Below are 23,258 nucleotides of genomic sequence, written 5' to 3'. Positions count from 1 at the left end.
AAAGCTAACCGATCCACATGCAACTTATTGCTTCAACGGCACAATACAGAAGCGTTTTTTGATCGCTTGATCACTGGAGATGAAAAATGGGTCCTCTATGATAATCCAAAACGCAAAAGGTAGTAGTTCTCTTCGAATGAATCGCCACGAAGTACTGCTAAGCCAGGTTTACATCCCAAAAAGGAGCTTTTGTGTGTTTGGTGGAGTATTCGCGGAATCGTTCATTTTGAAGTGCTGAAACCTGGACAAAGAATGTGTCCAGGTGAATGCAGACCTTTACTGTGAACTATTGGATCGAGTAAATCAATCTTTAATTGAAAAGTGTCCAGTGATTGTCAACAGAAAAGGCGTTATTCTGCAACACGATAATGCAAGACCGCGCAAGATAAACCCTGGAAAAAATTAATGAATTGGGGTGGGAGGTACTGCCTCATCCACCATACTCGCTTGATATTGTACCATCGGATTTCCATTTATTCCGATCGCTACAACACTTTCTATGTGACAAAAATCTGCTCTTAAAAGGAAATGCTTAAAAGAAAATGGAAAGGAAATCAGTTTTGGGACACCTTGTATATATATATATAATAAAAAACGCGCCGGGATCGTTCGAAGATGATATTCTTCAAACTGGTGGGGAAACTAAGGAAACGCCAATCAAGAGGAAGCGATTAGCGACCGTTGGCGAGCATATCAATGAATAATTGGAGGATGTGGAATGGCAGATGAAATTTTCACTAACTGATTCGCCAGGAAATCCGGAAACATAAAAATAACCACAATCCACAGAACACCGCTTTCCTCCTTCTCCTATACTCGCAATTTTTTTAAACTATTATTCGACAGCCAACACAGAAATTCATCATGCTCTCAGATATTCTCACCCTTCCGGAACCTTTTATAAACCGTAACTTGGAGTGGATCACTCTCTCTTCTCTTCATTCTACACCTCCACGGACGGGACCCTTCGGAGTTGTTGGCGAAATATATTTTCAGTTAGAATCTGTGCGCGAAATTTCAATTTCATTGTGATTATGATCCAGCCAAACCACCACAACTCTCATCTGCGCCCCGTCACAACAAAAGTAATTTGTTTCTATTATTCTTTTTCGCGGTTGACTGGCTGTTTAGTTCGCAATCTTAATTTAATTGTTTCTTTAAATCAACCCCCCCCCCCACATTCCAAATTGGCAAGCCGTCGTCTGACTCGGTGAAGCTGTCTTCCCCCGGCTCCTCAATATTCCAAATTGGCAAGCCACCGATTGACTCGGTGAAGCTGCTCTACCACGATTCCTCAATTCTTTTACTTCTCTCAAACTCACTCTGTCTCTCTAACTTAATTCTTATATTTATCATAGTGAACCAAACGAAAATAACGGCCATTCCGAACAAACAAACAAAGCGGGCATCGTTGGGAGAAACAGAACAAGCGGATTCGTCGCGAAAACGAACGTGCTGGGGAACTTGCGGAGCAGTTGATCAAGATAGAAATCTAGGCTAGGAAATAGAATCTAGGCGAATCTCATTAGGCTATCTCATTACAAGAATACGCCACTGCCTTCTGCTCCGTGGCAGAATTCGAAAACCAGTGCACTCCAGAAAACTTCGACGTGGAGAAGTTCCATCTCGTCCGCCAATTTCCTCGATCTCCCACACATCCACCGGGAGTTTTCTATATTAAACGAAAATTCAAGCCCAACAATGAGTTTTGAGAGGAAATCTCGAAGCATCAACCACACGACTATCCCTATGTACATTTCCCGTGACCCTCTTCTCTATCTCGTTCTCATCAAAGCTTTCCGCAGTGTTCACCCTAATCCTCCGCCACACCTTCAACCCCGTTGATATGTGTGCCACAATCAACTTTTTGCCACAATTAGAAGAATTGGGAATTTAGAGATAAGCGGATTCTCAACTATATAAGGTTTTTTTTAATGTAAATGAAAGTTTTTCATGAAACGAAAGTATTCAAATGTACACTCCAACATTTGTGTTCGCTTGCTATTACGTAGGAACGTAGAGTTAAGATGTTTGTATTTCTTTTTTTTATTATTAAATCTTAGTTGACCCGAATTACATTTATTTAAAAAAAATCTCGACCTCAAGCACCTGAAGGTCGCACGAGGTCCATCCCTGAAAGGTTGAAGAGATTCGATTCTTTGACCTAAAAACGGACCACCGGACCCAACCGCGCTAGCGCAGGTAAAGGTTATAGTGTCACCGACATTGACCCGTGCTCTTAGGGCGCGTTCGACTCGTGGATCGAACATAAGATAATAAAAGTTATATGTCTCTAATATCTAAATTCGCGCATGCGTTAACCTAAGGTGCCGTTCGACTGCATCTACATTATTTCGGATGAACGTTCGCAAATTTTAATTTTTCGCGGACGTTACACCTCTCTCCTTAAGAAAGTAAATAACGGAAGGAACACATTATTTACTTCTGAGAGCAGGATAAGATTTGAATTATTTATAATAATAGTCTATGGAAATTATGAACGCAAGATTATATGGCACTGATTGTTCGTTGAGACTTTTTTATAAAGTCCCTTCCACTGGTTGTTCTGACAGAAACTTTGCACATACTATAGGTAACACTTTTGCGTCTATTTGATTGTCTGCGCTCACTTTAATGAATTTCTTTATAAGTTGCGTTCGGCAAAGTCTTCCACATTATTGGAGATGGCTCCGCGCTAATTTGTTCCCCTAGGATTGTTTCATTTCGATTGCTATGGTTGGATATAATGGCTGAATTTCTTAGAAGGATGTGCGTGTCGCAGGTTGAAGTTTATCCACGCGGGCACAGGTTTCATCTGAAATTCCTTCTTCAACTGCTCGAGGAGACGACTCAGGATGGCTGCGTTTCCCCAAGTGCAACAGGAGGTTTGTAATAGAGGAAAAGATAGAGCTCCTAGTAGATGCAAACTCCATCTATACACCGAATGCAGTGCATAATTATGTATTTGCAATCAGTTTAATGAGCCTTATCAACATCCAGATGCCAATAAATCCCGGATTGGCAGTCCCAAATTTCACAAATTCCACTCCACAATTTTTCACCGGTAGAGGTAGCTATTTTATCAAGGCTTTGCTCATCAAGAAAACCTGAGAGGGAGATGCTCGCCAAAGTGACACGTTGTCCGGCTGCAGTCCGTGCGAAGGAGAGCGGTATTCTTGACAGGAAACATGATGTGATCACGTAATCTGGAGAGATCTTCCTGGGAATAAATTCCACTATCGGCAAGATGCTCAGCGTCAACATACTTCCAGACAGGTTTGATCATTGATTCTAAAGTCTGAGGCGACAATACTGCAGGTTTTGGAATAAGACTTATCCATCCTCCTTTTATCTGATACATAAGGAATGAGAGGGTTGTAGTCGATCGACGTACCACTATTAACTAAAATGTAAGTTTTAGGAAATAAATACATAGATCTATTTTGTAACGATACTGGTAATTTTAAATAATAGGTATAATAATAATAATTTAATTAGAAAATATATATGTATAAACTAATAATAGTTTCGGTGGTGCTACGTGTAATTTCGATTGGAATGCATTTAATAATATGAGCTACTTCGCTCGAAATCGTAGCCATGTAGCCAGGGTCCTTCATTAAGTTGTACGCAAAAATATCAGGTTGAGTGTGAGCTATCGATAGATTTTTCAAAACTTGTTGTTCTAATTTACACTTTTGTTCAAGAATGTTATGGTAGAGGTCTTGCATTTGTGACTTTAAATATTTCTCGACGTAGACGAATAAGAGGGGAGGATGTGCGTCGGGGCTCAAACCAGTCGTGAAAATTCGTAATTATTTTGCGAAAAATATCATCTCAGCCAGGAATCGAACCTGGATTTTCTGCTTATCGAGCGGGTATCTTATCCTTTCGACCACAGAGGCATGTGATATTGTGATATTTATCGCAATAACATGTTTAAAACAACATGTCAACAATACAATGATATACACATATATACATATATTACAATATATATATATATACATATATATTCTCTCGAATCCCTGCGACCGGTACTCCAAAGCGATGTTGGTCTCTCATTCGATGGATGCAGGTCGGATTGCAGGTGACACCCTTCATCGTCATTGGCAAATATACAAATAATCCTCCTGGTGCGCGGCAAGAGAGATTGCATCAAGCATGGCTCGAGCTCCCGAATAAGAAGAGAGGATGTGTGTCACAGCGGGGCCCGGCCAGTACTCCATTTAGAATTAATATAAGTGAAGATATCTAAATTGTCGACAGAGATTCTAGTAAGTTTAGCAGAGAGGTTATTTTTATTTGCTTCTACGATTAACAATTTAGGATGTTCAGTTCGTATTAAGGTATAGTCACACACGTTATATTCAGATTTTTTGGATAAGGCAAAAGTGACATATTTTGTTATTAACGAGTATACAATAGGGTATCAAGTGTTTGAATCAGCTATTTTATAAGCTTGACCTCGATACAAGACATTATAAGCATGGAAGTTATATCTCTCTCTCTGGGTAAAGGAGTCCAATATACATTTTCCTTGTCTTCATCGATACATTCATTCCTTGAAAGCGTGCATTGAATTCCTGAGCGGAGTGTAATATAATCTGTCTTTGTCCTTGCAGGTGCAAAGTAATCTCGCAGTGTAATGGTGTAACGGCACGCATGCCATCACTAATTCTAAGGCCGACCATCAGCCCGGCGTTCTTTGAGCGTCACTACCCGTGTAATCTCTACCGCAGGAGACTTCTTCCACCGAGGAAAAACGTAGAGATAGGGACAGCCGGAGCGGTATATAAGCCGGTTCGCCGGACGAGTCGGTACCAGTTCTCGTCTCAAGCGAGACAACTCAGGGTGTTCTCGAGCCTTGACCGAGATTTCCTTTCCAACCTTCCTGTTGACGAGACCGCGGAGAAGGGTGCTATCTTTCCGAAGCCAGGATGCTACCGGCGTTGATCTTTTCCGACTTTCCTGATGAAATCACGGAGAAGGGTGTTATCTCTCCGAAGCTAGGGGCATTGGTAGCGTGCCTGAGCGCACACGCGCGATTGCCCTCGCTTGGAGCTTGTATATATTGTACAAAGTTAGCTTGTAAGTCTCGCGTTCTCTCTCTTGCACCGTGTTTCTCTCTCGCTACCTTTACTCCGTTTCTGCGAGCTTTGTAAATATCGCTACTCCGTTTCTATCTATCTCTGTAGCTATCTATCGTTACCGCTACTCCGTTTCTGCGATCTGTGTAGTTATTGCTCCCCGCTTCTACAATCTTTATAGATACCGCTACTCCGCTTCGCAAGCTTTGTATTTTCGCCTACCGTTGTAAATATTATCACCGTACGGAACATTACACTGCGCCTGAATACACATTCGCATACACACACACACACACACACACACACACACACACACACACACACACACACACACACACACACATACACGCACGCTCACCTACCCTCTGTATATACGATTAGTCACTCAATAAATCTTATATTTTGGTTAATTGCTGTATGTTGTTCATAAGGATCGGATCTCTCCCTTCTCCCGAATCCTGGCACCGGCGAGTTAATCCACGACGTCAGAAAAGTACACCGTTACAATGGTAACGGCGGCTTCGACGATGACATCGTTCCAGGTCCCGTAAGAATCCGAGAAATGGCTTCCTTTACAGGAACCATCCATGTTGGTAGTATCCAGTGACGATCCGATAATTGGTGACATTGAGAAGCAATCCAATGATAGAAACGGAATTTCCCAGAACGATGGATTTCCCGTTTCGTGTAGACGAGCGCATTTGTGTTGATCAAGTTCTAGTAGATATTTTTTATGGCCTCCACGTACTGGAGATATGTGAGTGCATTCCATAATGAAATATTTGTCGATCGATTTCTATCTTGCAGAAAATGATGCCTATCTGCGAGTAATCGGCAACTTGTAGCAGTTGTATATATACAATGGTAGAGTTAGATCAGGAGTCCGTGGTATGGCATTCGCCCACGTCCAGCAAAGATACGGTGATTACATTAAATGACGTTCCTCCGCAATCATATCCAAATAGACCAGAGGCAGTCTTAGTCAAAAGTAGCACCAAGGGTATGGTGAACATCTGTAAGTATATACAGACATTACAAGGTGTAATCCAATACTCAAAATTGTTTAAGGTTTTAACCGGGATCAGTCATATGAGACAATTGTAATTTATTAGTGTGAACCAGTTTGATAGTGTTTTTAAATTCGTACATTTTCGTAGTCAAAAGAATCTCCAGGATTTTATAGGGGTCGGAGTATTTATCCGAAAATTTATTAGTTTTCCTCTCTGTTTTCAAGAATACATAATCGCCAACATGGAAATTTACTTGGTTTAAATTTCTGTCATAATAACGTTTTGAGCGAACTTTTGCTTGTTCCAAATTGATTTTAGCGATTTCTTGTGCTTCGCTTATACGATCAAAAAGTTGCAAGTGATGTTGATACGTTTCCATTCCTTCTTTTACAGGTCATCGACTGGATGGGATCCTGGCCATCTTCCCAAATACTAACTCATGGGGTATAAATTTTGTGCCTTCATGAACATTTGTATTATATGAAAATGTCGCTCTTTTCATAAACTTATCCCACTCTTCATTTCTATCGATGAAAGTCTTTAAGTATTCCATAAAAACGGTAAGAACGTTCGACAGACCCATTAGCTTATGGATGATAGGCAGAAGTACGGTAGTGTTTGATCCTAAAGCGTTTGGCAATATTTTTCAGGTAATTTAAGAAGTTTGTTCCCTGGTCGGTTAAAATAGTTTTCGGGCATCCAAAACGACAGATGAAATGGTCGACGAACACTTCTGCAGTTGTTATTGTGCTCGTTTCTTCCATTGGTACAGCAATCGAGTATTTAGTAAGAGTAAGTAGATTTTGTATTGTTAAAATATATTTGTTACTACGTTTAGTTTTGCGCAGAGGGTCCATCACGTCCATCGCGATCTTGTCAAATGCAACTCCCGGCGTATCTGTAAGGACCATTGGTTGTTTGGTTTTTAGTCTCACCAATTTTTTCAGTTGACAATCGTGACAATTCTTTCTAATTAAGAATTGTCTTTCTTTCTTAATCTTTAATTTTTTGTAATTAAATTTTCCATTCGATTCAAATATACATGTATTTAAAAATTCTTTACAAAAGGATATGCCGGAATATTATGCATACATATATTGAGATTGAATGAAAGCTACTATCACTTATGTTAGATACATATCATTTGAGTTAAATTAGGTTAAACGCAATTTTATGATATCATAATTTTGAAAAAGAATTGCTACTATCATTTGGGTTTTAGAATAAGAAGACTTCAATGAGAATACAAAGATACGAATCATTTATTAATATTTATTTACATTTTTTAAAAGCAATTAATTTTAAAAGCAATACATTTAATTTTCGAGGTAATGAGACTATAACTTGGCGCCATTTTTTGTATATCAAATCTTTTATATAGATGATATACATATTAATTAAGATAAACGCAATTTTATGATATCATTATTTTTTAAAAAGAATTAAAGCTACTATCACGTGGGTTTTAGAATAAGAAGATTTTAATAGGAATACAAAGATACGAATCATTGATTGATTTACATTTTTAAAAGCAATTGTACAATACATTTAACTTTCGAGGTAATAAGACTATAACTTGGCGCCACATTTTTGATGTCAAATCTTTTATATAAATGATATACATATTAGGGTTGAATATTAGATATTATTTGAACTTAATAAGTTGTGATATAATACTTAGGTTTAGGATCTTACTATACTTGACACCCTTTTTTACCTTTTTGTAAAAAGATAATTTTATAGTGATATCAGGAATTTTGTAGTATTAATCATCTTTCTATATTCGAAAAGGGCATTTTGACATTTTCATACTTGACATTTTTTTTCTATAATAAGCATAACGAGAATAAATAGGTTAGAGAATGAAAAAACGAGCGATATGACATATTTTCTCTTTTACTTCTATATGTTATTTTACGTTCAATTATATTATTTTTATACACATATACCTTTAATTGTAAATGTAATTCTACAATCTTATTTACGACACAAGAAGTTAATTCGGACACTACAAATTTATAAATGCGCGGAAAACTAGGCTAATCATTAAATAATCAATAATTAATCATTTAATGATTATTTAATTATTGATTTAATTGATTATTTAATTATGATTGCGTAGTAATTCTTTTATTATACATTTTAAAAAGAAATTATGTGTAAAATTACAACTATCACTTGCACTAATTTGGAGCTTTATGTAACAGTTTTACGCACATTTTTAAATTTGCATGTACAAGTAAACTTCTTGTGTTATAAGATTATAGGATTACATTTACAATTAAATATAAGTGTATAGAAATGATACGACATAATGTAACGTGAAATAATACTTTTACGTATAGAAATAATACTTTTTATAACTACATTATTGCAAATTCAAATTTTAAATTTACAACATAATATTCATTTCGAAAATACTTATTTTGATTTTCACATTTTCATTTATTAATAACTTTTTATTATTATGAATATAATCTTCCTTATTTTTGAATACAGTTTCGCGAATTCATTATTTTTTAAAATAATTTTTAATATCAGCTGCTTGAGATAGGCTGTCAGACATTCAATGTCCAAAATCGCAATGATAGTTGTAATTTTACACGTAACTTTTTTTAAAATATAAAAGAATTATGACGCAATAATTAAATAATTAATAATCATATTTAAATAATCAATTAAATAAATAAATAATCATTGAATAATCAATAATTAATCAGAACGAGAGAGAAAGAAAAAAAGCGCGACGTATAAAGACACCGCGGTCTCTCATTCGCAGTGTGTGAGACAACAAAGGGACACCGAAATTGATATTATGCTTTCTCTCTCGACCATTTCGCGTTAAGAATGCAACATCGAATTATCCCCTATACTATTTTTTCCTTTCGCTCCACGATCTCCTTCGCGCTCCGCGGAAACACGGACATATGCGCTTCGTATGTATGTATAGCGGCCGCGCGCCGAGCGAACAGACACCATTCCCGCCGGGAACATGCGTGTACATTAAACAGTGGCGCCTCCATGACAGAAATTGCAACCGTAGATGAGAACCGGGCAACGATGATAATGACGTTTCTTAAAGTAAAAATTTTCAAATCAAACTTTGCGTAGCAATATCTCCGTTCGTAGAGCACGTAGCAGAAAAATAAAAATACTTTTATTATGTAAGTCGAATACAAGCTATCGATTAAGCCTACTTAAAATTTGATCAGTTTAGCCGTTATTGAGATAATTTCGGATGCTCGCATCTCACCGACTCGCGTAAAGTCACGCGTAAGGTCACAGTGTTCTCGGTTGACTTGACACCCGAGATACTACCGTGTCTCCTGATGACATTCCTCCGCAATTATATCCAAATAGACCGGAGTCTTAATCAGTCTTAATCAGAAGTAGCACCAAGGATATGGTGAATCGCAGGCGGCGATTTTGATTGCGAGGATGAATTATTGTGGAGGGAATTGTGACCACTCGGGTCACGGAGAATCCATTCTCTTTTTGTATACCCGTGATATACTCGTTCTCTCCTTGTATACCCATGGTATACCTGTTCTCTCCGAGAACAATCTCGCGGATGGAGTTGCGAGGGCTCGGATTGCCGAGTGCACTCAGCCGGCTGGAGTGTGCCCCAGTCCTGGTGGAAGGTTTTGGAGTGCCAAGCGTACTCGGCTTGCTACGGTGGTTCCGATGGAATTCGTAGCCGAACATAGCTATTTTAATGTATTGATTGCTTAATACACTAAAGTAACTCTCTAATCTAAACAAATAAAAACACATTATTAATGATTTTAATTTATCTATTTATAAAACACAATGTTATATTCACGAAAATGGTTGCGTTAAAATATTTTTTAAGAAATAATAATGTTATTTTAATCTGATTGTCTGACGTCTTCTGCAATTTTCGATGACTGCAAAAGTTTGAGTATTTTAGATGGGAATGGTTGATATTGTTTTTCAAGAAATTTACGAAGACTTGTTATTAACGGATCAGACGTTAATAAGAGGCGACTGAGTCTTCATTTGCTATTTTTCGTGACATTTTTCTTGTGTGATGCTCACGATAATTTTTTAAATCTTTATTTCTTGACTCGGCTGCTTTTTCCGACAGTTGACCAATTGGCAACAAAACTTCCTGTATTATTTTTGATCCATAAATAAGTATTTTATGCATGGACGCAGATAAATAATACCAGAGATATTGGTTTACCAATAACCTTGCAGTTTCAATAGCAAACATATCGAATGCTTCCGTATTAATCGTGTACCCTAAAGATATAGTTTGTAAAATAACAGAACATCTCCAGATCAAAGTCTCCTCAATCCTTGTTATGGAAGCAGCTTCCGAAGGATTTTGGAAGAAATGCCGCGCCACATTTCCAGTATTGAACGTTCCAGCTTCTTTTTACTGGACCTTGTTTACGATTAAGCCTATTTTTTGCTTGAATTTATCTTGTAATAAAGTTTTTCTTGCCTTCATTGTGGTGTTATCAACTCTTCGTGCCTGCCATTTCTTAAACTCCAATAGACAACATACAAGAAATACTCAAAAAAGCGAATCCAAGCGTGTAGAGGCGAGAGACCGAATCGAAAAGTTGTAGTTAGCTTCGTTAAAACCGCATCAATATTGTTTATTTCCTTAGGTCATGCTTGACATACAAAACACACTTGTGCAAATGAAGTTGAGCTTAATGCATTACATACTTTACGGTCCATCGTTAGGTTCATCTTGTGTGTAATATTTAAATTTCGACTGTGCATAGTCAATTTTATGAGGATTAAAAGTTCACACTAAGATTCAACTTTAGCTTCTTCTTCCTTTGACAAGTCAACAGTTTCTCTTTTTTAAACTGAACTTTATTGGTCTGCAGTACCGAGTTGATGATGGACGAGGGTTTTGCCAAAGGATCTTACGTTCTCTATTATTATTGTCTACGTAGAGTTGAAGAGGCACCATGGAAGTTACGAACAAATCTGTATCAGCAAATTCTTCTTCACATGTTTTTTCACATGATATTCGCTGTAGCTATTGCTTCTGTCAAAATCCTATTTGGATTGTGGTCCCCCGCTCACACAACTAATACCTAACAAAGCATCCACGAAAAGAACCATGGCCCGCATAGCGCAGCCTGGTAGCCTGCCTAAGGACCTAGGTTCGAATCTCACCGCGGCCAACATCTTTTTTCGCCATCACTCAGCACATCGTGGACAATGCTCCTCACCAACGCCACAGGATAACAGAACTAAGCTAGAAAATTCATCGTTGTTAAATTGAGGTAGAACGTTCTTTTGATTTTCCACGATTCGTGCAACAGTATGATCCAGCAAACTCTGTTTAATTTCAGTACACTCAGTTATAGCAATATTTTCTTGAGCAGGATAGCATTTTTTTCTTTGCAGTGACAATTTTTGATAACTTGGAAGCAGCGTTTATATTATGAGTTTTTAAAGCATCTCGTAAAATCATATATTGATGTTTCGATAAGTCTGCGTCAATAAGAGATAATGCTTCATTTTCAGAAAATGTCATAATTAAAAAGATTTCAATCGATTTTCAATCATAGCCAAGTTTTACTTATAATATGAGTTGTCTTGGGAGAAGATGAAGTGATCTCTTGACAAGTTTTGCAGTTGTACGCTTTCCTGATTTTCGTAATTTTAATTCAGCAGCATACATAAGTTTTGTGTTCTTCTACAGTTTTTTTGAACTCTTCGATGCTTGGATCGATCATAAATTTCGTCAAATGATTTTGATAGCCGTTATTGTTTGATTGTATTTTCAGAAATTTCCATTCCAAGTTACACATTTGTTTAGAAACTTTGAATGTTTCAAAATAAATTTTTCCTTTTTTTGATTGCATTTTCCCACTTATCAGATATTTTCTTGCAAAAGAAACGAATTTTTTCTTTTACTTGAAACAATTTTTGAAGAAGTTTTGCGAAAAATAGAACTAATAATATATATAACTAATAATATATTTTTCAATGATTTTGTTTTTTTCAATTTTGTTCCTCAAAGTTGTAATCCAAATATCAAAAAGCTGTTGATTCTTCATTTTCGCTCTTTAGAAAACAATATTTATCTACAAGGAGAAAATTTTGTATTAAAAATTACTATAATGTTGCTACTATAGCTAATAATTGCAAATCATCAGAGAATTAATACATACCGTAGAAATTAACTCTTTCCCCTTTACAATATGGTTTGAACGCCGTGCTGGTTTTACAAAAATTATTTTATTTATGTGATGAAAAGCATTGTTGTTATAGTTACATTAAAAGTTACACCGAAACCATATAAATATTCTAACTCGTTAATGACTTGAGAGGAAGGGATTTATGTAACAATTGAATACAGCAGTCGAAGCCAGTAGTATAGAATGAAAAATTATTTTCGCATTCGAGACAGATTTTTGCGCCTGGCCATTTGTTTAACTTTCTTCTAAGAAAATATTTAAAAAAATAATAGAAGCGCAAATCGGCGCAACATTGTAAGCACAGTTTTCGATGCCCAACAAGGTCACCTGTAAAATATTGTTTTATTTACAAAGGCCGAATTGCGCATTAAAGTTTAAAGTAATACTTTAACAAATAATATTAATCTGAATGAAAATTATTAATTCTCCGGATATTGTTCAAATATTTATTGTACAATATATAAACTAAATATAATAAAATTATTAATATTACAATAGAGTACATATCTGAGCAGACAAAATCCATAAGTAAAATTTCAAGAAACGATTAAGAATGATTCAATAATATTATTTGAAAATAGTTTTTATCCAGAATTTTTGAATATACTTTCGAATGGATTAATGACATTACCACTTTGAAACTTTATTATTAGATGATAAAAGAAAATTAACAGACAAATGCTTCTATATTTCAATATGCTGGATCATTAACTACCTCCAATTCAATTAGTAATATGGAAACAAAATAGAGAAATTTTTTTTCATAGTGATATCCGGACTCCATCGGAACCACCGTGGCTGGGGTGAACCCCAGCACTGATGGAAGGTTTCTTCGACGAGAGTACTCGGCCGACCGGGGTATGCTCCGGTACTTGGACGGATGTGCAGTTGTATCGGGGGGCGCCCGATAATTAGCAGCGGAATTCGGTGGCGGCGGAGTCGGATCGAGCGAACTTGATGCGCTGGGAAATCCCCAGCAATTCTCAGCTTGCCGTGGAAGATTCGGAGACGGTTCGGCCCGGCCAAGCGTATTTGACGCGTTGAGGGGTACCAACCCAGTGTCTTGGCTTTGGGCATATTACTGGAGACTGTCGAGCCAATAAAGATATATGTGGACATTGTTGCGATTTGCATAAATCGAGGATGTGTCCAAACAAGAGTGGCCCTTTGAAATGTTATAATTGTATGGGAGCAAAATTGTCAACAGTCGAGCATTCTGCATTTGATACTTCAAAATGTCCGATTTTACAACGAAAGTTAAACGAACGAACTAAAATAATACAGTACTAATAAGTAGGAAGTCGTAATCACCAATTAGTAAGAGCGGGGATTTGTCGCCCGTCGGAGCCAATGCGCACTTCTTTTACGAACGAATCTCGGCCGCAGAATTCCAACCGTTGCGATAGCCAAGTAAAGACACTAATTGAATGCTTAGTGTCTGGGGTTAGCTCCCTCTTTCGCCCCGTCTTCGCGAGAGGAACTTTCATTGGTGCTACGTTAAATAATAATACATGCGAATGGGGAGGTACTTCGGAGCTTTCCTCCAAATCTCTTTTCACGATGGCTCTCCTTCCAGAGGAACTCGGAAGAAATGATGAGGCTTACGGTTTTGTTGATTGTCAATAGCCGCAGTTTGTTTGCTCGCTTTGTTTTCGATCATTCACAACGATAACTGGTCTAGGTCTCCACGAAAAGAAAAGATCCATTGAATACAATAAAAGAATATCTGCGGGATCGAGGCCCAGGTGAAAAAGAAATTAGACTGGAAGAGGCTTATGCTTCTAAAGGTACACGGGCTACGAATGCATATCTGCTGACAAAAATTAAATCGAAAAGATCTTTGGAAGCGATTAAAGCATAGGTGTCAAGATTATAAAGAGCTGGTAATTGCATATAAAAATCAATTGATTGTTCAAAGTATGGACGAAATACGAAGTTCTTCACATGAGATACTGTCATCAGGCAGATTGACACAACCCCTGTTCCAACGTGATGCTACAATGACTAATGGATATTTCTGAAAAAATAATTTCCGAGATGCATGGCGGCATTTGGATTCGAGCAGCGATCTGTCGTGTTCAAAGACGCTCACCAGATCAATGTTTGAACGATTGATAAAAAAGTGTATTCCCCGATTTGGAGGGCGCAAGTGCTGCAAGAAATTCTCGTTCTTTTCCCGTTACGTGGAAAACAAACTGTCCAAAAGGAAAGCCAGACATAGGGAGTACAAAAAGATGCAGCTTCTGCAGAGAAAAAATAGCCCGTAAAGTCTTGAACGGCGATGCGGATGATATACCATCGATGGAGGAGCAGATTAAGTTTTGAAAGTCTGTTTTTGAGGCAATCAATTGTGCATGGTTATGATTTGAATCTGGATACGGATCTTCGTCAAACAGTAAATGACTTATGATCGTCGATAACACTAGCAGAGATAGCTTCGATCAAATTACCCAGGGCCGGAATTGGATGGAATGACAGTAACTAGATGGATGACGGAGATTCCGCCGATCTTTCGTACAGCTCTATTCAATATCTTCATGGCAATCAAAAGTATATCCAAGAAGTTTCGGGATTCTAGGACAGTATTGTAAGAAGTTCCTAAGGCGACCAGTGGATGGCACCAAAAATGCTGTTCGGCGATGAGAACGGCTCTCGATCGATCCCAGCGCTGTCTTTCGATACTTCGATTTGATCAATCACCAAAGGCTGATGCAATCACTGTTTGAATTGAAATCATCGAACTCCAGTTGTTCGGAGCAGCAGGCGATCGGCACTTTCTCCCCAGTCGGCGGTTGAAACGGACGTATCATCCGCGAGAGTCTAGTCGAATAGTCGTAGTCGAGTCAAGTCGAATAGTCGTAGTCGAACTAAGTCGTTATTGTAAATCCTCACGCCGTCGTTTGTATTTCGCGCTGAAACTGTCAGCTCGAAATGTCGGTTAAATACATTTCCAATATTTTCTATTAAATTGTCTGCAAGTTATTCTGCCCGCCATTCTTATTCCATTATCCATCACGTGACGGACGACTCCACTTTATGCACGCTTTAAACCAACGGACATTTAAATTAAACGGACACCAGTTCCTGACAAGTCGTTAACTTTATTTAAATTTAAAAATCGGAAATAACAAATATCTTACAGTACTTATTCCAAAATCTTCAGATCTGCTGATATCCTCAAACTATCAATTTCTGTAGCCTCAGTAATACTGAGGCATTTTCACAAAATACTAGCTAAACGTCTTTCGACATGGGCTGTTTGGTGTAAGGCAGAGAGAATTTTTATCTGTGGTTGTGCGAAGAATATGTCCATCCTGTCGGCTGTGATGTATGACGCGCGAGTAAATAGAAAACAGATCCATATTATTGCTCTGGATGTACGTAAGGCATTCGACACGGTTAGTCACTACGAACTATATAGGACGCTGGTATATTGAGTATGATATATCACCAGACATGATTGATTACCTCCAGAATTTGTACTCTGCTGCTGTGCTAAGGATTGAGATCGATAAGATGTTTTCGGAAGAAATACGATCCAGTCGGGGAGTAAAACAAGGAGATTTTCTCTCGTCACTGATTTTCAACCTGATTATAAATAAAGTCTTAGCTTCTATCCCGGTACAGATAGGCTATAACATGGGTGGTACTGAAATGAATATGCTGACTTTTGTGGACGATTATAGTCGCTTCTACGAAGGAGGATGCACAGTTGGCTTTGGATAGGGTTGCCAATACTTTGAACAATTTTGGATTTCAGCTGTCGCCTGCGAAGTGCGCTGCATTTTCATTCGTGCCGGCTGGTAAGGCAAAGAAAATTAAGATGATCACTGAGGGATTATTTACTATTAGAGAGCACTTGTTACCGTAGCTTGGAATTTTTCCAAGCCAGCCAATTAGATACTTGGGAGTCTGGTTTAATATGAAAGTCCGATTCACAATTTTAAGGATATGTCGTCACTGTTGGAACGAATACGTAGGGCTCCGCTTAAACCGCAGCAAAGAATGAGAATTCTAACAGCTTATTTGATGCTTCGGTTTATTCACAGTTTAATCTTAGGAAGAGTTCTCTCATGGTAACTTGAGGAAGCTGGATAAGCAGATTCGAGCGGAAGTCCATAAATGGCTATGTCTTCCTAAAAATATTCCAAAAACATTCTTTCATTCTCTGGTATGATATGGTAGACTTGTCTCTTTTGAGACTATGATTCCCATGTTAATTTTGTCCAAACTAGAGCGGTTGGAGTTTTCAGATTTTGAACTGGCATAAAAAGCTGGCACCAATCAATGGGCTGAACGAAAGAGGAGATGGTGTCATTTGGCGAGACAGAAGGACGACGAATGGCCTCACAATCTTCACACATCTTTACAAAACCGTTGACGATTACGAACTCAGGGAATCCGGCAACGTTCAGACGTCGACAGATTGATTGAGAGACGCCATGTATCTACACTATCATCGGACTGGCTTCAGTATTTAAAGGTCTGAATAAACGCACTGCTATCCAAAGTGAGAACGACCAGAGGTAACAGGCGGCAATGTGAAGATGTCAACTGCCAAAGAGGATGTGGCGTGCAAGAGACAGCAACACATGTGGTACAATAATGTTTTCGGACTCATGAAGGATGAATAATGAGACATAATGCTATGGCGATGGTGTTGACAAGTGAGCTTCAGAACAAGGACTACAATATCGAAAGCGAGAATATGTATTCCGTACAGTAACCGGAGTTCAGAAACCTGATTTATTAGCGATCAAAGGTGGTAAGGCTCATGTCATCGATGTGCAAGTCGTCTCAGGGTCTCGTCCCTTATCGGATGACTATCACTAGTCCAATCAGTAGCACTACGCAAACAATGTAGAACTTATTAATTTGATTGGCAGTCTGTTACAGGCCACCTAATAATGTTGAGATTTCGACAGCTACACTGACATGGCGCGGGATCTGGGCCAAAGAGTCAGCGATTGCGCTTGCGGAACTTGGAATTCAGAGATCGGTAATGTGAGAAATTACCACAAGGTGCTTAAAGGATCGGCTATGAACTTTAGGCGATTCAATCAAACCACAATGATAACTTGTGATAGGGCAAGGATGAAAATGTCTGGATGGGGACCATCGCGATAGTATAATTGTATTGCGATTGTATTCTGTATCCATGCAAAAAAGGCATTGTACATTATGTATTAAATGTTTTTGTATATGTATTCATGGAAAATATACGGCTTAACTAATATATGGCTTAACTAGCCAAATGCCTCGTCATCTAATTAGTGACGCGCATGAATGGATTAACAAGATTCCCATTATCCCTATTTACTCTCCCTCATGATGCATCACCTTGTCGTGGTGAGGGGGCTTGTGTGCCTCGATGATCCTTGAAGCTATGCCGTCCGAGACTGATCCTCTGGCAGGTTCTACCATGCCGGAAGGATTCGAGGTGAGAGGTCAGACTAAGAATGTATCAACATCCCAAGCTAGGGTGGAAGGCATTGTCGATGGCTGCATGGCCGCGGGGACGCTAAGCAGCGCGGTCGTAAACGATCCTCTTGGGATACCTGGCAACCCCAGTGATATATAAGTCGCTTTATCCAGATATAGGGGGCTCTGCCTAGATAGACCTTTGACCCACCGTTCTCGTGGGAACAACTCGTGGAGAAGCTGAAATTAAAAACACAAACTTTAAAATAAAAAACTACAAAAACTGCTAAAATTACGTTTTCGGATGCACAAGAGCTTTGGTGATCCCTTTGCACGGAGGGGTTCGGTTCATCGCTCACCATCATATATAGTTAGATCTACTTTGAAGGCCTCCGTTGCTTCAGTTCCAATTCCTGAGGTTGCGGATGCCGATGAGTTTACTTTCACTCCTCCAGTGAAAGAAAGGACTGATCCATCTACCCTTTTTGATGTTATCGGGCTTGAGAGTGATACAGGGGAGCCGGGAGGAGATACCGGAGATGTTCGAATAAGCGTACTAAAGGATGAAAGCATTATGCTCGGATACAAAGTATCCTTGGTTGAGATTAAAAAAGAAAGAGAAGAATTAGAAAATTATCTTTTTAATGAATCAAATAAAATTAAAAAAATAGAGATTAAATATATTCTATCAAAATGGTCGTTCCTTAAAAATAAGTTACAGCAAATTATACTGGAAAAGGAAATACTGGAAAACGTTCACAACTTGTGTTCGCAAAGGCAGGATTTAACTTACGCGCAGATTGCATCCGGTACTGCTCCTGGCCTTAGTCCTCGTTCTGATTCGAGTTCTGGTTCTAATCCTTGCCCCGGCCCTGGTCCCGGTCCTGGTCATCATCATGGCCCTTTGAGGGGGAGGTTGCAACCTGAAAAAGAAAGAGATAAATATGAGATAGTAATATTAAAACCTGAAAACGAAAAAGACAAAATATCAAAGACAAAAGATCAAATGATGAATTGAAGACGGATATTATTGCAGCCCTTGGTGGGGAGAGAAGACTGAGGATTAAGAGTATGAGACAGTACAGAGATAGAAGGATAGTGATGGAAGTAAATAGCAAAGCAGATGTTTGTTGCAGATGTTGTTATAAAACAATTGAATTTAAATGAAAATGGATTGATAACTACAAAATTGATGAACCTAAAAAATTCGATTTGTATATAACTGTGTATGATGTCGAAAAGGAGCATAGGCCTGAAGAATTAAAAGAAGATTTTATCAGTAAAAACTTCGGAGATGATGAAGAAGAAAAATTACAAAATTTAAGAGAAAGAGTTCAATTTAAGTTTTGCTTTAAGGTGAACAAGAATAGTGATAGAGTTAATTGGATCATGCAATTGCCAAATGAAATATATTCGTTGATTTTTTTTGTTGACTGATCAGAGTAGGGTTTTCATGCTCTGGAGGTCATATAAGTTTAAAGAATATATTAACATTTTTTTACAAGTGTTTAGATTTTGTGGCGAAACGTGGCGAAAGGTTGCAGTTAGTGGACAAGTATGCAAATATTGTGGTAGTTTAGAGGGCATACCTCTCTCATTTTAGGAATAATATTCAGTGTGTTAACTGTATACGTAGCGGAAGAAAGAATTTTCAGCATAGTTTTAGAACAATGCTCTGAGTATATGAGATATGTAAAACTTTATAGAAATAAATTAAAATGGAGCTGAGAATTGGTCAGATTAATGCACAAAGATCTTTAGCAGCGTCGGCTGACTTGAGGAAAACAACGATCGAGAATAATATTGACATTCTCTGCTTGCAGGAACTATGTTTATAAGGGCGGAATTAGAGATGGTCCGTCGCTGAATGTTTTGCAGTCGAAGTCTAACTTTCCGTGGTAGCGGCAATAGTAGATACTAAGAAATTGGAAGTATTTCATAACGTAGGGGGATACTGAACACTGTAATGTGCTTCCGCGTCCAGCTTGGAAAGATGAGTTTCTATATTATAAATCTATACTGCCAGTTTTCCTTGGTACCTATGGAAGATAGAAAGAATGGAAGAAGATTTTATAGTTTTATTAGATAGTATTTTAGCTCAGATAATTCGAGAGTGATATGTATGGATGCGAATGTGAAGTCAATAGTTTGACATTCAGGAGAGACTGACAATAGAAGTAGAGTTTTTTCTAGAGTGGGACCTGATTGTGATCAACAGACCGAACAATCTCTCAACATTTACTAGCTCGCAATACGAATTTAATATTGACCATAATAGGCAGAAATATGATAAATTTTAAATTCGCGTGGGAGGTTACTAACTTGTTTCCAGTTTGCGATTATAATTTAATTTTAATTAAAATAGACACAGGAATTAAAACGGAAGATTTATGTACTATTAAAGCTTTTTACAACGTAAATGTCGCCAACTGGGATAGGTTCTGCGATATTATTGAAGAAAAGCTTAACGTTAAAGAAATTGAATGTTTGCGGATACAGTGATTTTCAACAAACGTTTGAACACTATATTAACTATAAGACGTGTCGAAGATCAATCCCAAGGAAGAAATATAGTAATATGGCTGTTCCGTGGTGGAGTGATAGACTGAGTCAACTCAGAAAGACTGTTTCCAGCAAAAGGAAACAACTTAGTGGGCGCGCAGATTGCAGCGGACAGATCTTCTCGATGCATTAAAAAATCGATATGTTACGGTTAGGAATACGTTAAAGAAATAAGAAAAGAAAAAATTGCCTCATGGAAGAATTTTATTAAGACGGAGGAGAATAGAATCTTTGGGGTATTCTACATAAAATATCGCGAAATAAAATTAGACAAAAATGTAACATAGGCGCGATAACATTACCTACTGAGAGGACTAGAATTTGGATTGAATCGGTGATTGGCCTGTTGCAGAAATTTACCACGTGATGATTGAAAATTGGAACAGGATAATCATAAACAAATAAAAATTGTAAATAAGAAATATGTTAATTGTAATTTAGAACCGAATATAGATTATGGAAGTGGAAGCTGTAATGAAGAAATTAAAAAGAAGAAAGCACCTGGATTGGCTTTGGCTGGATGATTTTAATGTGGAAGCTCATAAAAGCTCTGTGGGAATGCAACAGTGTAGTTATACTTATTTTATATATAATAAGTGCCTTAGAGAGGGTAACTTTCCTAAGAATTGGAAAAAAGCAAATCTTGTAATAATACCCAAAATTATTAATACGGACAGAGAATTAATAAATTCTTATAGATCTATAATTTTATTATCGGTGATAAGCAAAATCTTTGAGCGAGTTATTGTAAACAGAATTCAAAATAAGTATAAAGAGATGGGACTGGAAAGTAATAGACAATATGGATTCAAGAAAGATTATTCAACTGAGGATGCCTTTCTGGCATTTAAAGATAGTATATGTGGAGCTCGAAGTAAATATGTTGTTGCGCTTTTTGTCGACATAGAGGGTGCATTTCAACAACTTATAGTGGCCTGCGATCAATAAAACTTGATAGAAGCACACTCCACACTACTTAAGATAATCAACAGTTATTTCTCAAAGCGAAAGATAACGGCAATAAATTTGAAGAAATTATATATCTAAAGTTTACAGAGAATGCCCTTAGGGATCAATTATAGATCATGGAACTGGTTAACATGGAACTGGTGCATGGATATGTTGTTGAAAAGAATAGAAGAACTTTTTGAAGAAGATGAGGTACAAGTTATTGCATATGTTAATGATATAGCATTTATCATTAAAGGAAATTCTTGAAAGGAATTGAAGACGCGTGCAACGGCGCTTTTAAATGAGTTGGATAGCTGGTGCCTTCTGCATAAATTAAAAGTATTGACTAGAAAGATACAGGCCATGTTGATAAAAGTAAACTGAAGAACAATTATTGTTAATTAAAATAAATGGAAATAAAATTAAATATACAAACAATTATAAATACTTAGAAATTTATGTGGACGATAAGTTAAATTTTGTTACACATGTTAAAACAGTAAGAGAGAGACTAGTAAAATATGAAACTCAAACGGTTTGCGCACGAATGGGACATAAGAAGACTCATATTGGACATTTTGTACAAAGCAGTGTTTCTCCTTATAATAACATATGGATGTGTTATGTGGCATGACAAGGTGGAACAGGTGATGGTCAAGAGAAATATTACGGCAGGTCAAAGAATCATCCTACAGTAATTATCGAAGCATACAGAACGGTATCTACTGCAGCAATTCAAGTGATTGGTGGGTACTTAGCTAGTGAACTGGAAATAAAGAAAAGAAGAATAAATAAGATTATTAAGAGGGATAAGTTTGTCATGTGAAAGAATTACAGGTTTAACCCTCTGGACGAATACGTGGTAAGTGAGGAAATTGAGAAACTTAAGTCTTAAGAAACTTAAGCAAAAAACACACCGCCTTCATCTCATATTCGTGGAATAAATTACGATAGATTTAATAGGACTCTTACCCCACTCGGTGAACGGACATTCGTGGCTGTTAGTAATGCAGGATCGCTTCAAAAAATGGGTGGAGTTGCAATTGCTCCGTCGTGCCATCACGCAACCGTCGAGAATCATATTATTCACCGGCACGGACCGCGCACCTTTATCTCTGATAACGGAAGGCAATTCATCGCCGGACAATTCAAAAAATTATTGGAGACATTTAATATTTCACACTGTACTTCTCCCGCGTTTCAATGCAATCCGGTCGAGAGAACGAATAAGACTGTCAAAACAATGATCAAACAATACATCGACCATAATCATCGCCGGTGGGATCAAAGCATTGAGGCGTTGCGCTTCACGCATTACATCGCGTGGCATAAAGCCACCGGGTATAGCCCGGCATTCCTAAATCACGGACGAAAGAACATCCCCCTCTCCACGGATCAACGTGACATTACCGTACCACCGCCAGAATCAAATTGTCGCATCCTCCAGGAAGCATACAAGGTCGTCCGCGCAAACTTCGCTCATGCGTTTCAAAAATAAACAAAATATTATAACATGCGACACCGCGCCTGAAAACCTGTCGGAGATAAAGTATGGCAGCGCCTGCAGAAAAGCGATACCATCGCGGCAAAATTATCGCCTACATTTACCAGATCATTAACCGTCCGAAAAATAATTTCTCTGGTAATTTTTGACTTGCGCGACGACCGGGGAAAGTGCGATACGTACACATCCAAGATTTGAAACCAGCACCGATTGAAAACATAAACAAATCCGAAACCAACGAAATATTCAGACCGTTCTACCGACTGAATTGAAAAATAGCGAATCGCATAAAGCCACGAGTCATTCTTACACCGAGCGGAGTATAGTTTTTATAAAAAGGTAATCATATAAATATATGCGTTTATCCGGCGACGGGAAAATTCGTGTCAATTTCCTACCCGTGAGGAGAGTATCCACGCCAGAGACAATGGACCGAGTCAACGCCGGAAAGAAATACGATCCGGAATTCGAAGCTTCGTGCTATGGGAGTGTCTGACAAAAACCGCCGAAACACCGACCATCGAGC

General features: G+C 38.0%; 1 protein-coding gene and 1 long non-coding RNA gene across 3 annotated transcripts; one reads left to right on the top strand and one right to left on the bottom strand.

Annotated features, from left to right (window-relative positions):
* Positions 1 to 5,485: 5,485 nt before the first annotated feature.
* Positions 5,486 to 17,626, top strand: LOC148936250 (uncharacterized). Of its 2 annotated transcripts, XR_016139671.1 has the most exons (4): positions 5,486 to 6,105; positions 6,494 to 6,660; positions 6,751 to 6,886; positions 13,062 to 17,626. It is a non-coding gene; the product is annotated as an uncharacterized LOC148936250 (long non-coding RNA). The 2 variants fall into 2 exon arrangements; XR_016139670.1 differs by having other exon boundaries at positions 6,494 to 6,886.
* Positions 7,353 to 22,412, bottom strand: LOC148936249 (uncharacterized). Its single transcript, XM_089078643.1, has 5 exons — positions 22,201 to 22,412; positions 18,509 to 18,638; positions 18,075 to 18,271; positions 17,635 to 17,955; positions 7,353 to 12,621 (listed from the first exon to the last, which is right to left on the bottom strand). The coding sequence occupies exons 1-3, from the start codon at positions 22,218 to 22,220 to the stop codon at positions 18,116 to 18,118; spliced, it is 306 nt and encodes a 101-aa protein (XP_088934769.1). The 5' UTR covers positions 22,221 to 22,412; the 3' UTR covers positions 7,353 to 12,621; positions 17,635 to 17,955; positions 18,075 to 18,115.
* Between the last annotated feature and the right edge of the window lie 846 nt (positions 22,413 to 23,258).

This window comes from Pogonomyrmex barbatus, unplaced genomic scaffold (assembly GCF_055798465.1).
Source record: "Pogonomyrmex barbatus isolate J1 unplaced genomic scaffold, ASM5579846v1 scaffold26, whole genome shotgun sequence".
NCBI lineage: Eukaryota > Metazoa > Arthropoda > Insecta > Hymenoptera > Formicidae > Pogonomyrmex > Pogonomyrmex barbatus.
The sequence above is the reverse complement of the archived record's forward strand: the minus strand, read 5'-3'. Positions and strand labels throughout refer to the sequence as shown.